The sequence below is a fragment of the Nipponia nippon genome, unplaced genomic scaffold, assembly GCF_047370975.1.
Source record: "Nipponia nippon isolate SJK-2023a ecotype South Korea unplaced genomic scaffold, ASM4737097v1 scaffold_6, whole genome shotgun sequence".
NCBI lineage: Eukaryota > Metazoa > Chordata > Aves > Pelecaniformes > Threskiornithidae > Nipponia > Nipponia nippon.
The window spans coordinates 14,862,646-14,874,649 of NW_028262380.1; the positions used below are offsets into that span (position 1 = coordinate 14,862,646).

Below are 12,004 nucleotides of genomic sequence, written 5' to 3' on the forward strand. Positions count from 1 at the left end.
ATCTCATCTTTTGGTGGACAGGAGGTAGCCAGAAGTCCAAAGCAGTATCTCTGACCCCAGGGTCGTTTCAGCTGGCGCTATTCTTGACAGAGCTTGTGAATAATGCTTCTTAGTGGCCTGCTTCTAAGGCCGGGGAATGTAAAGCCCCTCTCTTAGCTGTTTCGGTCTGTCCTAGGATGTGTACGCTGGCAGAATTTCATTGCAGAATGCCTTTTGGAGTACCACCACTGTACAAATAATTTTAGGTTGCATATGTAAAGAGAAATCTTGTTTCTGTGATTCTGGAGTTGCTCTCCCTGGCTTGAGTTCTCCTGCTTGTGCTGTCTAGAGGAGTCCAAGGTACCCTGTGATTTACAGCATGAAAATTATTTTTGGAGATAAACAGAAACTGTATGAAGTGTGACATTGCATTAGCATAATACTTCATCAAGATAGAAGAAATGCACTGGATGGCCATATTATTCTGATAATCAGTTATTGTTTCTTTGGTGATTTTTATTAAAAGAGTACAGTTCCTCTGGTTGGTGACTTTAAGGCCATACAAATGGTGGATTCATGTGAAGTGGGTACTCCATTTCTGGATGAAGACTCTTAATACTGAATTACCTCACAGTGTGCGCATGGTTTCATTTTCTGATATGGCATTGCTTATCTTCCTAACCAGTTTGTGCTTCTGCAGCCCTATCGGTATGCCTTTTTTTTTTCCTCCCCTGACACTGAATTTATTGTAAGAAGTAAAGGTTTTGATTATGTGTCATTTCTAGTGCTTACTACGTTTTTATAGTATGTCTTAAGTGATGCAGCACACAGGCACGTAGATGAGTTTCACCTTAACGCGTTATCAGTGTTCCGCAGCTGTGAGCTAGTGCCAGCAGAGAAGCAGCAGTGTAGCAGCATCTTCATTGCCCTGTGCTCATTCCTTGTTACTGAATGTCTCCGCAATCTCTGAAAGTGTGCACTCCCACCACATAGTGTCATTACAATTTTGAGCTCCAAAGATCTGTGCCACACCGTGGAAAATGCTGTTCTTTGGTTGCCTTGGACACAGCAAACCACTGCAATAAACAGAAATGAAGCTTTGTTTCTTGCACGATAATTTTGATTACTCCAGTTTTCACTTTTATTAGTTTATGTTTTAATTTTGTATAAGCAAGTAGGGATCCCGTCACATAAGTGATGCTGATGCAGTACTTATGAGGAATTGCTGACTAGTCTGTGAGAAAACTATGAAACTTGTGTATCAAAATAAATCAGTCTTAAACAGTTTGTAAATGCACACAGCCTGTGATTCCTCACATAAGTGTAAGTGTTGGTTCCTGCTGCTTATAGAAATCAGCCTTGACTTTGCTGGTAGGTAGTTGTCGAAGCATGGGAATAGCATGAACAAGATGACTAGGAAACAAGAAGCTCAATTTAAATCTTGTAGCCTTTGATAATTTTTTTTCACAATTTTTTTTCTCACCTTAAAGATAGTTCTTCTGAGAGCAGCTTGTGGTCCTGTCCTTAAATTGAACGTTATGATGAACAGCTGAATGTCCTGCTTGGCGTGCTGAAGCACAACTTGGGTTTTGTCTGGGTTTTTGGCAGAAACGAAAGCAAAATGCAATTACTTTTGTTTTGAGGCAGAGCACCTGTTTACATTAGAATTATAGTGGACATGCCTCATGGTAGGAAAATAGTCTCTCTGGAGATTGCTTTTATATGCTGACAGTATTTATTTGCATATTACAAATTTGACATTTGCTTTACAGATATAACTAAATGAGTAGCTTTTGAACTGGTCCACAAGCTTAGCAGCTGTCTCCTTTCAGCATGGAAAAGGGTTCAGAGGATTTGATCCTTTGTACCTCCATCGTGCATTAACTACTTCCCTTTCCGCAAAGGAATGTAGTTTGGCTTTTGCTGGGTGAATTGTAGCAAAGCAGTAATGTCAGCTCCATGAAAGCTGCAGCACAACTTTCCCAGTAGCCAGAAGCATACCGCAGTGACAGGAGGAACCCTGGGGAGATACGTGTTTCTCACATCTTACCAAAAGTATATTTGCTTATTAGCAATCACTCTGGATACAGGTGCTGGTTTTTTAAACAGTCCTGACAGTGCCTGAAAGTAATTGGTTTCTCTGGGATAAAATAGGGATATATCATATTTCTTGGCTCCGTAAACTAATTATCTTCTTTTCTTTGAATCCATATAATGTAAATACGTCGATTACCTAAACAAATAAGTTTTGTGTTTCTGTGAAACAGACTTGAAATACTGATGATACCCCATGGAAAACACAGAGTTGAATCCTTCCTAAACGATCTTTAAAGATACTCTTGGTTTTATTTCCTATTACTTGTAAGAAAGAACAGGTCTATTTTTGTTTTGGTGGTGTGTTTGGTTTTTTTGTTTTTTGGTTTTTTCATTTTCTTTATTCCTTATCCACGTCCCTTGTTTGTAACATTGTCTTTGTTTATTCATCCTGGTTTGGTTGTTAGGAAGCAAAATATACATTTGTAAAGGAAACATACAGAAGAATGCTCTTTTATAATATTTATGTTTTAAGAGTTTTCACAAATATTATAATGAAGAATAAAGGGGAAAATTTCTGCTTATAATCTTTTTTCATATGTTTGTTTATAAATAGGATTATTCCTGTCAGAGGCTTCCCAAGAGAAGTCAGTATCTGAATGACGATGCATCAGTGCTGCCTATGCAATTGAAAAAAATTGGGTTTAGAAGGTTATAACAGAACAAATTAAAATACTTATACATGCCTGAAAAAACTGACTGGGATAAATAGGAAGTCTGAAATCTATGAAAAAGTAAAAACTAAATCTTTCCGTATTTTTAATTTGCAACCTGCATCTGGTAAGTCAAAGGAGGTTCAGCTTTGATCCATTGTGGGGTGGCGCAAATCTCTCTTTTGGGTTTTGTAAAAATGTCACAGCCAGTGGGGAGAAGAGAGGCCCTCTCAAGAGTGCGGTTTTATCGCTAGGATTTTAAACACTGATGCTAGAACAGCTTCAGAAACAGTAGGCTCCTGTGGCATAGTTTCTTTTGTCTCCCATTCTAACTTCTTCATCTATAATCAGAAGTATATAATTAAGCCTAAAAATAAATCTTCCAGAAGGGAATATCCTAGAAATAGCCGTTCAAGATCTTTCACACCCAACTCCTGCTAAGATTTATGCAGATGATTAGCTTTAATCAAAGAGGAAGTACTATTGAAATCAGTGAAGCAGCTATGGTGTGTAAGGGTTGGTTTGTGGGATCGCATCGGATTCCTTTTATATGCAGGAAGACCCCTTGCGCAGCATGCTGTAGGACTTGCGCTGTAGTATGCAGTTTGAGCAGCGTGAGGAAATCGAGTTTGTCCTGTGAACTTTGCTCAAAATGTCTTTGAGATTCTCTTTTTACTTTTTGGAATGAGGAGCTGGTGGTTCTGTCAAGTCCCATTGGAAGATAATAGTTCACATATAGACTGTCATTTTGAAAATTGTGTAGTTTCTTCTGTTAAAAGAAATGCTACAGTATTTTGTGCCCTAATGAGTCTTAGTGCATTGTGAGTTGTTTTATATATTAGTGCAACTCCTTGTAGTTCACCAAATTAAACATACGCGTATACTTTTGTCCCAGTTTAGAAGTTAAATAAAGGTTATTAGTGTAATTTTGTGCTGTAAATACAGGGTGAATCTCAGTTAATGACAAATGAGCTATAACAATTTCATCAGGGTTCTGAAATGGATGAAAAATGATTTTCACTTCACTATTCAGGGTCCTGCATGGTATGAAGTGGTTTTGATGGTCCTTTTACAGACAGGAATCTGCCTGATGCCCAAAGTAACCTTGGATTATGGGGGGATGGCAAAGGTGAAGATGAGCTGTCACCTGAAGAAATACAAATGGTAAGTATATCTTGTGTCTTATTGTCCATTTTGTTCTATTTTCTGCTGTATTCATACATGTTAAGAAAGTACAGATTCACACGAATTCATTTTCTGCTTTCATTTGATGCAGAATAATGCCATAACAAGATACACCTTTTGCACGTGGCCTCCTGGTTCTTCTGGTAGCAGCTAATATTTACAATTGCCACAAAATACTTACATGGAGCCATGAAATTAGTAACAACTATTTTTCAACAATTGAAATGAAAATTGTTTTTAAAATTACAATTATGAATTTATTTTTAAATCAGGAAACAATAAAAGTCAAGACAACATCAGAAAAAGCATTATGAAACTTCTGAAAGAATAAAGTGTTATCTGTTTTTTTTACTTGGACTATTTCTAGAACACACCTTAAATAGTTGTGCTATTTAAGTATAAGTTCATTTTATTCCATTTTATTTTTTTGGATTATCAAAATCAGACTGGTTTACTAGAAGGAATAGCTACAAGCTTTCTGTCGCAACAGAATCTCATGAATTTTACCTTTTCTGCATGTCCCTGTTGTTAGCATGTTTATATATTGTTTGATCCAATTCTGCTTACAGTTGAACTACAAAATTTCTGACATAGGCATGATTGCTCACAACCTGTTAGATTTTTTGATATTCCTAAAATTTAGTGTTTTGAACATGGCTCAAAATTCTTAGAAAACCTCTCTACATTAGCACACATTGCCTTTTTTTATATAAAGAAAGAAAAACTGATTTATAACTAGCCAGTAGATGTGCAGTTTTCAAAATGGTGAGCTTTACTAAGGCAAAGGGCTGCTGCAGTATGAATATGTGAAACTTCCTTGGCAGAGATTAGAGGTGTTCCCAAACACGATTTGCATCACTCTTCCCGTCAGAGATGAGTAAGTTGCACATAATTATGGTATGGTTTGTCAAAGAGAAAAGGTTCTTCAGAGGCCGCTCGTGATGCTCTCCTATTGTTCTTGAGTGCCAGTCTGAAATCTAAAGGCTTACTCCTGCTTTCTGTTTTCTTTTTAAAGAGAATTGTGTTTAGGCACAATATTTTTAGCCCCCTTGCTGTAAGCTTCCAGAGGATCGGGAGGAAACAGGCATCAGAGGTGATGGCTCTGACAGGGCTTACTAATAACTGACTGCTAAATGTTGGATTGCTTTGTGTAGGCCTCACACTGTAATTAAGTTTTAAACATGTTACATCCCTTGCCACGGTACTTTGGGAATAAATGCATTTCTTTCTCATGAAATCCTTTTATACTTTTTAGAGTAAGGCCCCAGATACCTCACGACTTAGATGAGTTGCTGAAGTCTGTGAGTTTTGTTCTCTTTCTGTTATCAAGACTGAAGAAAGATAAACAACTTAAAACGCTGATTTTTGCCACCAAGGATTTGAATTTTTCCCCGGAATAAGTTCTCTTTATTGACTTGTGAGGGGGAGTGATTCCAGGCCTAAGTAAGAGAAAAATCTACGTTCATGGTTTAACGCTTTGAAGGATTTCTAGGCTCCTGAATCTCCAATCCTAAACTGCTTCTTATTAGGCATTTGGGCAGCTCTTCCTAGAGGAGAACCAACAGACATTTTTTAAAAATCCATTATTATTCTTTACCCACTCAGAGCTCTCCTGTGCTATGCTTTTTTATTATTATTCTATATTTTTTTTAAACTTTTACTGGTTATTTTACACTGATTTACTTCTGTTGTGCTTTCAAGAGTTGCACAGTTCTTCCTGTGAAAAGGGGTATAGAAATAACACTGATGCTCCAAATTAAATGAACTTTTAGCTCAGACAGACCAGAATATGTCCTTTTTCTTAGCTTACACAGTTCTGCCTATAGTTTGCAAGAAAATTTATAGTATGTAACAGTGCCTTGATGTCAGTGCCATGGTTTAGCCTAGAAAAACGACTTGTGCCGGAAACTTTAGATCTCGGCTTTAAGTTTATCAACTCAGCACAAGCTGAGCAAGCCATCTCTCTGTTCTGTGGACCTAATGTGATTTTTTTTTTCTTTTTTTAGGGCTTGGGGTGTTTTTCATTTTATGAACACTATAATTATCTAATTTACAAAGGCTAGGGATGTACGTGGTGATTATTCCACAGCAAAACTGGTCTTTTGGTGTGTTTTTGAGGAAACTTATAGCCAAGATTTGGCCTTTATTAGTAAAACTTGAATACTGTATAATTTCACTCCTAACAGACTTTAAAGTCACTGGATCCACTATTCTAATTTTCAGGTAAATTTGGGCCCAAGATGTAAATACAGGTGTAACTAGGAAATAATTTGAGTATTTGAATGTGCATTGCTTTTTTCATTGCTCGCACAAATCCTCCATGCTAACTTGGCAATATTTAATGACTTCATTGTGCTTTTAATGCAAGAATCAAAGGGTCTTTACAAACACGTAACAAACCTCACAGCTTTAGTTAATTTATTCACTCACAGGACAGTTAATTACTTCTCCTCTGCATTATGTTTGCTGTTACAGAGAAGTTAATTTCTACTTTTTGAACATTTGATTAGTGAAGCGTGGACGAACTGCATTTCAGTTACTCAGAAAATCCAGCAGTTCTCAGAAGAGGGTAGGTTACAGTGTAGAAACTGCTCTGTGTTGGTTTTAAATTGGAATGTGTTGTGTCAAATCGTACTTAACAATTCTCAGTCATGGTTCTCTGAGCCTTCCTGTGGGTAAAATAATGAATTAGAGCCCTATCATATTGCTACAGCAGCAATTTCTATCCGTATTTTACCCACAGGAGAGAGCTTTACATTGTTCAAAATGGTTGCAGGCTATTGTATGATTTGCACAATAAATTTCAGTGTATAACCCTGAGTACAGGTATACTAATGGTTTTTATGGTTATTGTGAGCAGATGTCTTGTGGTTGCATTGAGTGAGGAAAAAAATCTGGCTCTGCTGTTTGAGTTGTGAAGATATCTGATTTTCCCTGACTTTATCTTTTTTGTTTGTTTTTGTCTTAAATTCAGATACAATACATATAATGACTTATCTCACGGGATGACAAAAAAGAACTGTGATTATGCTATGCCTTAGATTTTTAGACATATCTTAAGCAGTTTGCCACTTTATGCCATACTTAGGGAACAGAATATTTCACTGTCATAAAAGAGGCTACTTTAATAAGCCATAAATCATTGAGCTATACTGATCGCTAGAGTTTGGTTTATGTTCCCATCATGTAAATCCCTCTGTGACACACTGGTACGTGACGTGTTCTGCGCGCTAACCTTTTGTTCAATTGACTGTTTTTTGCATATCTTACTGCTGTCTGCGCCAAGCAGTCCATCAGCCATGATTTCAAATTGCACAGATCATTTAGGAGTTTGAAAGGCAATCTGTGCCAGTGGAGGGTTTTAAATATCAAAGGGACTTCTTAAAGAATACTTTCTCAAGTGGATTTGTGCTATTTGTAAGGGATTAAAATCATTCACTGTTTCTTTATTGAAAATTTGCCTTCTAAATTAGTTATCGTCTCAGTTTCACTAAGGCAGCAAAATAGAGAAGTTTTGATACTGAATATTTGTGCAGAAATACTTATCCTTACAGAAGTCAGAAAAACAATTACAGCTTGCTGGCCCCATTTAGTCACGTAAGGACCAGTCAGTCGACTCGGTGCTAGATCTCGTGGCTCTATTTCATTACTGTGTTCCTGGGCTTTGTTCTGAGGTGACTCCACTAAAATCAGAGACGTACAGTGGTGTGAACGCAAAGGAGTGCAGTGATGAAACACCTTTAACCGTCCGCTGCTGTAAAGTCAATATCACTGTATTAGTCAATGCTATTTTAACAAGTGCTCCGTGGAAGGAGACGCTACAGACAGCAGTGGCAATGACATTTGAATGTATTGCAACACTGATACTTTTTTATTTAACAAAACCATTGGATCTTTAGGGTGGAAATCAGTGGGACTTCAGGGAGCTGTGCAGTATGTTCCTCTCTGCTCCCCCTCAACCCTGGGGGCCGGGCTCCGTCCCCGAGGCCTCGACCCCGCAGGGAAGGTGACAGTGCCCGACAGCCCTCCTCCTCGTCTGTGATCGTGGACTCTGGGGTCCTTTAGCCAAGGAGAGAAAGCTGTTCTTGCCAATTGGGCAGATTATGAACCTCTAGTGCAAAATGAAATTTGTATTTTAAAAGAAATAAAAGATCATTTTTCATTATTCTTCATGACATAGGTTGCCAATGTCGGAAGACAACCTCTTTCTATGAGATTCACTGTTACCCTTCTTTAAACGTACCTGCCCTGTCACACTCACTTCTGCCAAATTAACCTACGAATTTCTGATTTTTAACACAGTAACCATTTCCCCCTAAGCCATGCACCTTGACATTTAATTTGCTGTTGGCAGAGTCAGGTGCTGTTTCTCCGAGGTCCTGGTGGGCCTGAAGCAAGATGAAACATGTTACAGCACAAAGTGGGGGGGACAGTGGCGATGGTGTGGGGCGTGGGAAGGGTCACTTCTCTGGGGTAGTGTTATGAAAGTACTTGATACGGCACAAGTTTCAGCTGGAACATTCTGGGTCATTTCAAGGGATGCACGCATCGGCGTCTGAAGCAACGTGCACGAGGAGTTGCACAAGCTGTGTAAGGAAAATCTTGAAAGACCTGGGACAGAGGTGCTGGTGGCGTGACTGGGGCAGGGCGGGGGTCACAGTGGTGAGCCAGAGATCGTCACCAAACGTAGCGGCGTAATAATGTTAAATTTACGAACTCCTACGACTGGCCCTGTGAAAGAAGCTATAGGTCAGATGAACTGTATGCCATGTTATAGCCACTAATTTTCACGTTGCATCTTAATGATGAACTGTGGTGTTGTTTAAACTACTTTGAAATACTAAGTGCTTCATTTTCAGCTATTTCGGTAGCGCTGCTCTAAAAGCAAAAGGCCCATTTGCCTTCCACCGATGTAACATGACCCTGACTGTTATCATAATTCTCTGTGATTCAGACTTTTTCCCCTCTCTTTCCTTCTTTTACTTTTTGCACAAGATGATAGTTGTTTTCAGATACTGACTATCTTCTCTGGACAACACCTCCTTTTCTTGCAAGCTTAAGTGTTGGGCATATGCTCAGGCAGCAAGCAATTCTTTTTGCACCGCCTGAAAACCAGGTCTGACCTGTAAGCAGTGCCGCTCTGTTGGCGCTTTCATCTTCAACAACACGCTGCTCTGTCTTAGAAAACATAATGAGACCTTGCAAGGTGGCCGAGAGGACTGCCGCGCTTTTACGGCTAATGGAATTGTAACGTGGATGAATTATGCCAAAATCCCAGTGTGTTGTGTAGGCTAGTTCAAAATCAGGAGATGAACTGAACCAGAACAGGCCTTGCTCTCTTGCAGGGCTCCCGCATCAGATTCCTTGCACTCCGAATCCCGTTTTCTGGTATTAGTGCTGCTGCATGTATCGCTCAGCTTTGTCAGAGGCGCGTGGCAGGTCATGTTTTCAGTAGAAACGTATATCCCGTGTGCTATTTCTGTATAACCGCGTAGACCAGGTCTTTCCCAGCTTTGTGAGAAAAGCGCAAAGATCGAGTCAGTTGTGTCCATGCCGCAAGGTCCAGCTGTTACCGAGGCTTTGGTCATGTGGAATTAATGGGCAGAAAACCCTGAACAGGCTTCCCCTCCTTCGCCCGACAGGGGACTTGTGACCCTTCCGATGCGAGGTGCTCTGCTGTCCCCGACGGCAGGAGCCTTTCGGCTGGGGCAGGCCGTGGGGCTCCCCAAGTGCGTCCCGCCGGGCTCCCCGAGCGCGTCCTGCCGGGCTCCCAGCGGGACCTGCCCCGGGCTCCCAGCGGCCGCGGGGCAGGGGGCGGCCCGCAGGCCTCCCCGGGCTCTCAGCCAGCCGTAGCTGCTGCTGGACTGCAAGGTCCAACTCCTTCGGGCGCCCTGAAAATCCCAGCTCGGTCTGTCCTAACGGCTTCTTTCTACAACCCAGTCCTTACAACGCAGTTTCCAACAAACTCCGCTACGACACGGGGTACCTTTCTCGGCTGTGTTTTGGCTGTGCTGATTTTGTTTCGGCAAATCGTGTCATCGTACTTGCTGCACGATCATTTCTCCTGTAGTGCATCCCAAATGATCTGTCAAGTACATCTAAAAAGTCAAAGCTTATTTTCCTGTATAAAGTCTTCTATTTGTGCTTGTATTTTGAAAAATGTGGTGCTATAAGTATATTTAAATGTTTCATTGATTACTCATGGGTTTTAAATGGAAGGGGTCTGCTGGAATAACTAAAGCCAAGGCATTTGTAAAGTATGAAGTACTAGATGTCAAAAAATACTGTAGCAAAATCTGAAAGCTCTTAACTTCATGCCATGGGCAGTGCATGAATAATGTGAATGACAGCGCAAAGATATCATGAAGAGAATCACATGCTTTCACAAGCATGAAAGCTTTCCCCACTCAAATTTCTAAAATAATAAAAAGGACAGATTTCATCCACTATATTTTTCCTTACTGCAAAGTAACTTGAACAAAATCTTCCAAGTTATTTTGAGGTTTGTTTCATTAATGTGAGGAGCAGGACAAGTGTTACAGCGGCTGCTTACAAACAGGCAGATTCATATTGTTCGTTTAGGCCAGCGTTAGTAATTCTTGAAGATCTTTTCAGTTGAGACACGTTGTACATAGATTGCGAGGAAGGGTGGAAGTTGGTTGATCGGGGTGGGGGTTGAAGACAGTCCCGGGGCGCAGGCACGTGAACTCATGTGTGCGATTTCCTTCTTCCAGTTTGAACAGGAGAACCAGAGACTTGTTGGTGAAATGAATAATCTCTTCGATGAAGTCAGGTACAGTTTTCTGTTCCTGGACAGAGTGCTGGGCACGCCGGTCCCATCACCCGGACAACACCCCCACACAGTGAATTTGCCGCAGGACACCCGGCTGCGTGAATTGCAGCGGTGTGCTGGAAGGAGGGACGAAATAGGAGTGCCCGGGAAACGACCTGTAGGAGTTTACACACTGCCATGTCCCGCAGTGTAAAGAACGGTCCTGAGTGACACCCAAACTATCCAGAAGAGTACCGGTTCAATTTGGAAGGTTTACGTTCTATCTCGCTTATCTAAGTTTTAAAAGATGAGGTTTTCCGTTCGTATCCCGTTGCCCGCTGCACGCACAGAGAGCCGTAGCGGAGGCGCAGTCGCTGCCCCCACGCGCAGCTGTGCTTACGGCAGAGCGGCCGCGCCGTCGGCTCTCCGCTTGCTGTGCAGAGGCCCGAATGGCGAGCTCAAGCTACAACTGCACTTTTGGATTATTAGGACTAGGCAAGGCGGATTCCACGCTCCATAGTAGCATATAAAAAGGGTATGTCAGAATTAACTACGTGGGGTCCAGCGGGGGTTTTGTTGTGTGAGCTGAAAGAAGGAAGACGGGTGAAAGTCTCGCAGCGAAGGCTGCTGCCTGAGTTCGGGCGGTGCCTGTCCCAGTGCCTCCCTGCGGGCTGCTCCTCTTCCCACCAGGAATCGCCAGAGCACCGATCGCAGGCTACTGCTGCCTGACGGACGGCCAACAAAACAGCCGTGCCCCTTCACAGCCCGTTACCGGGATGGGGAATCTGAATCTGCAGGAGCGAGACATGTTTGCACTAGTTTCTAACGGAGTATTTCTGTTCTTTGCCAAGACAAATTGAAGGAAGAGTGGTGGAAATCTCCAGATTACAAGAGATATTCACGGAAAAAGTCTTGCAGCAGGTTAGTACAATGTCATACTCCAGCAGCAAATACAGCCTGAAGATTTTCCGGGGGGTATTTTGGTCTTGGTCACATGCAAGATGTAAACATAAGATGAATGAATCCTTGACGCAAATGTGAAGGGAAAGATTTTTGTTTGTTTTTCATATGCAAAATCGAGGTATTTACTGTAGTTACTTATTAGTACGTACCGGGAATGGAAAATGCAGCATATGTGTGAGAGTGATCCCTCTGCCTCAGCAGCAGTGTCCTGTTAAATGTGTTATTCAATAGCATCTTTTCTGGAAATGGTGGTACCTCTTCCAAACGAGCCGGCAAAAATGAGGCAGGTTAGATTTCATCCCAGATAAACGGGAGGCTTCCTGTTGATCCTGCTGGTCTCCGTTCAGGCTCGTAAAAT

At 41.3% G+C, this 12,004-nt stretch overlaps 1 protein-coding gene across 2 annotated transcripts in view; it reads left to right on the top strand.

Annotated features, from left to right (window-relative positions):
* STX18 (syntaxin 18) overlaps nt 1-12,004 on the top strand; it is a 69,213-nt gene that overhangs the window by 52,411 nt on the left and 4,798 nt on the right. For both annotated transcript variants that reach the window (XM_087736135.1, XM_087736137.1), the window contains exons 7-9: nt 3,802-3,890; nt 10,646-10,704; nt 11,535-11,604. In XM_087736135.1, coding sequence (XP_087592261.1) covers nt 3,802-3,890; nt 10,646-10,704; nt 11,535-11,604 — 218 coding nt within the window. The remainder of the gene's footprint in view (nt 1-3,801; nt 3,891-10,645; nt 10,705-11,534; nt 11,605-12,004) is intronic.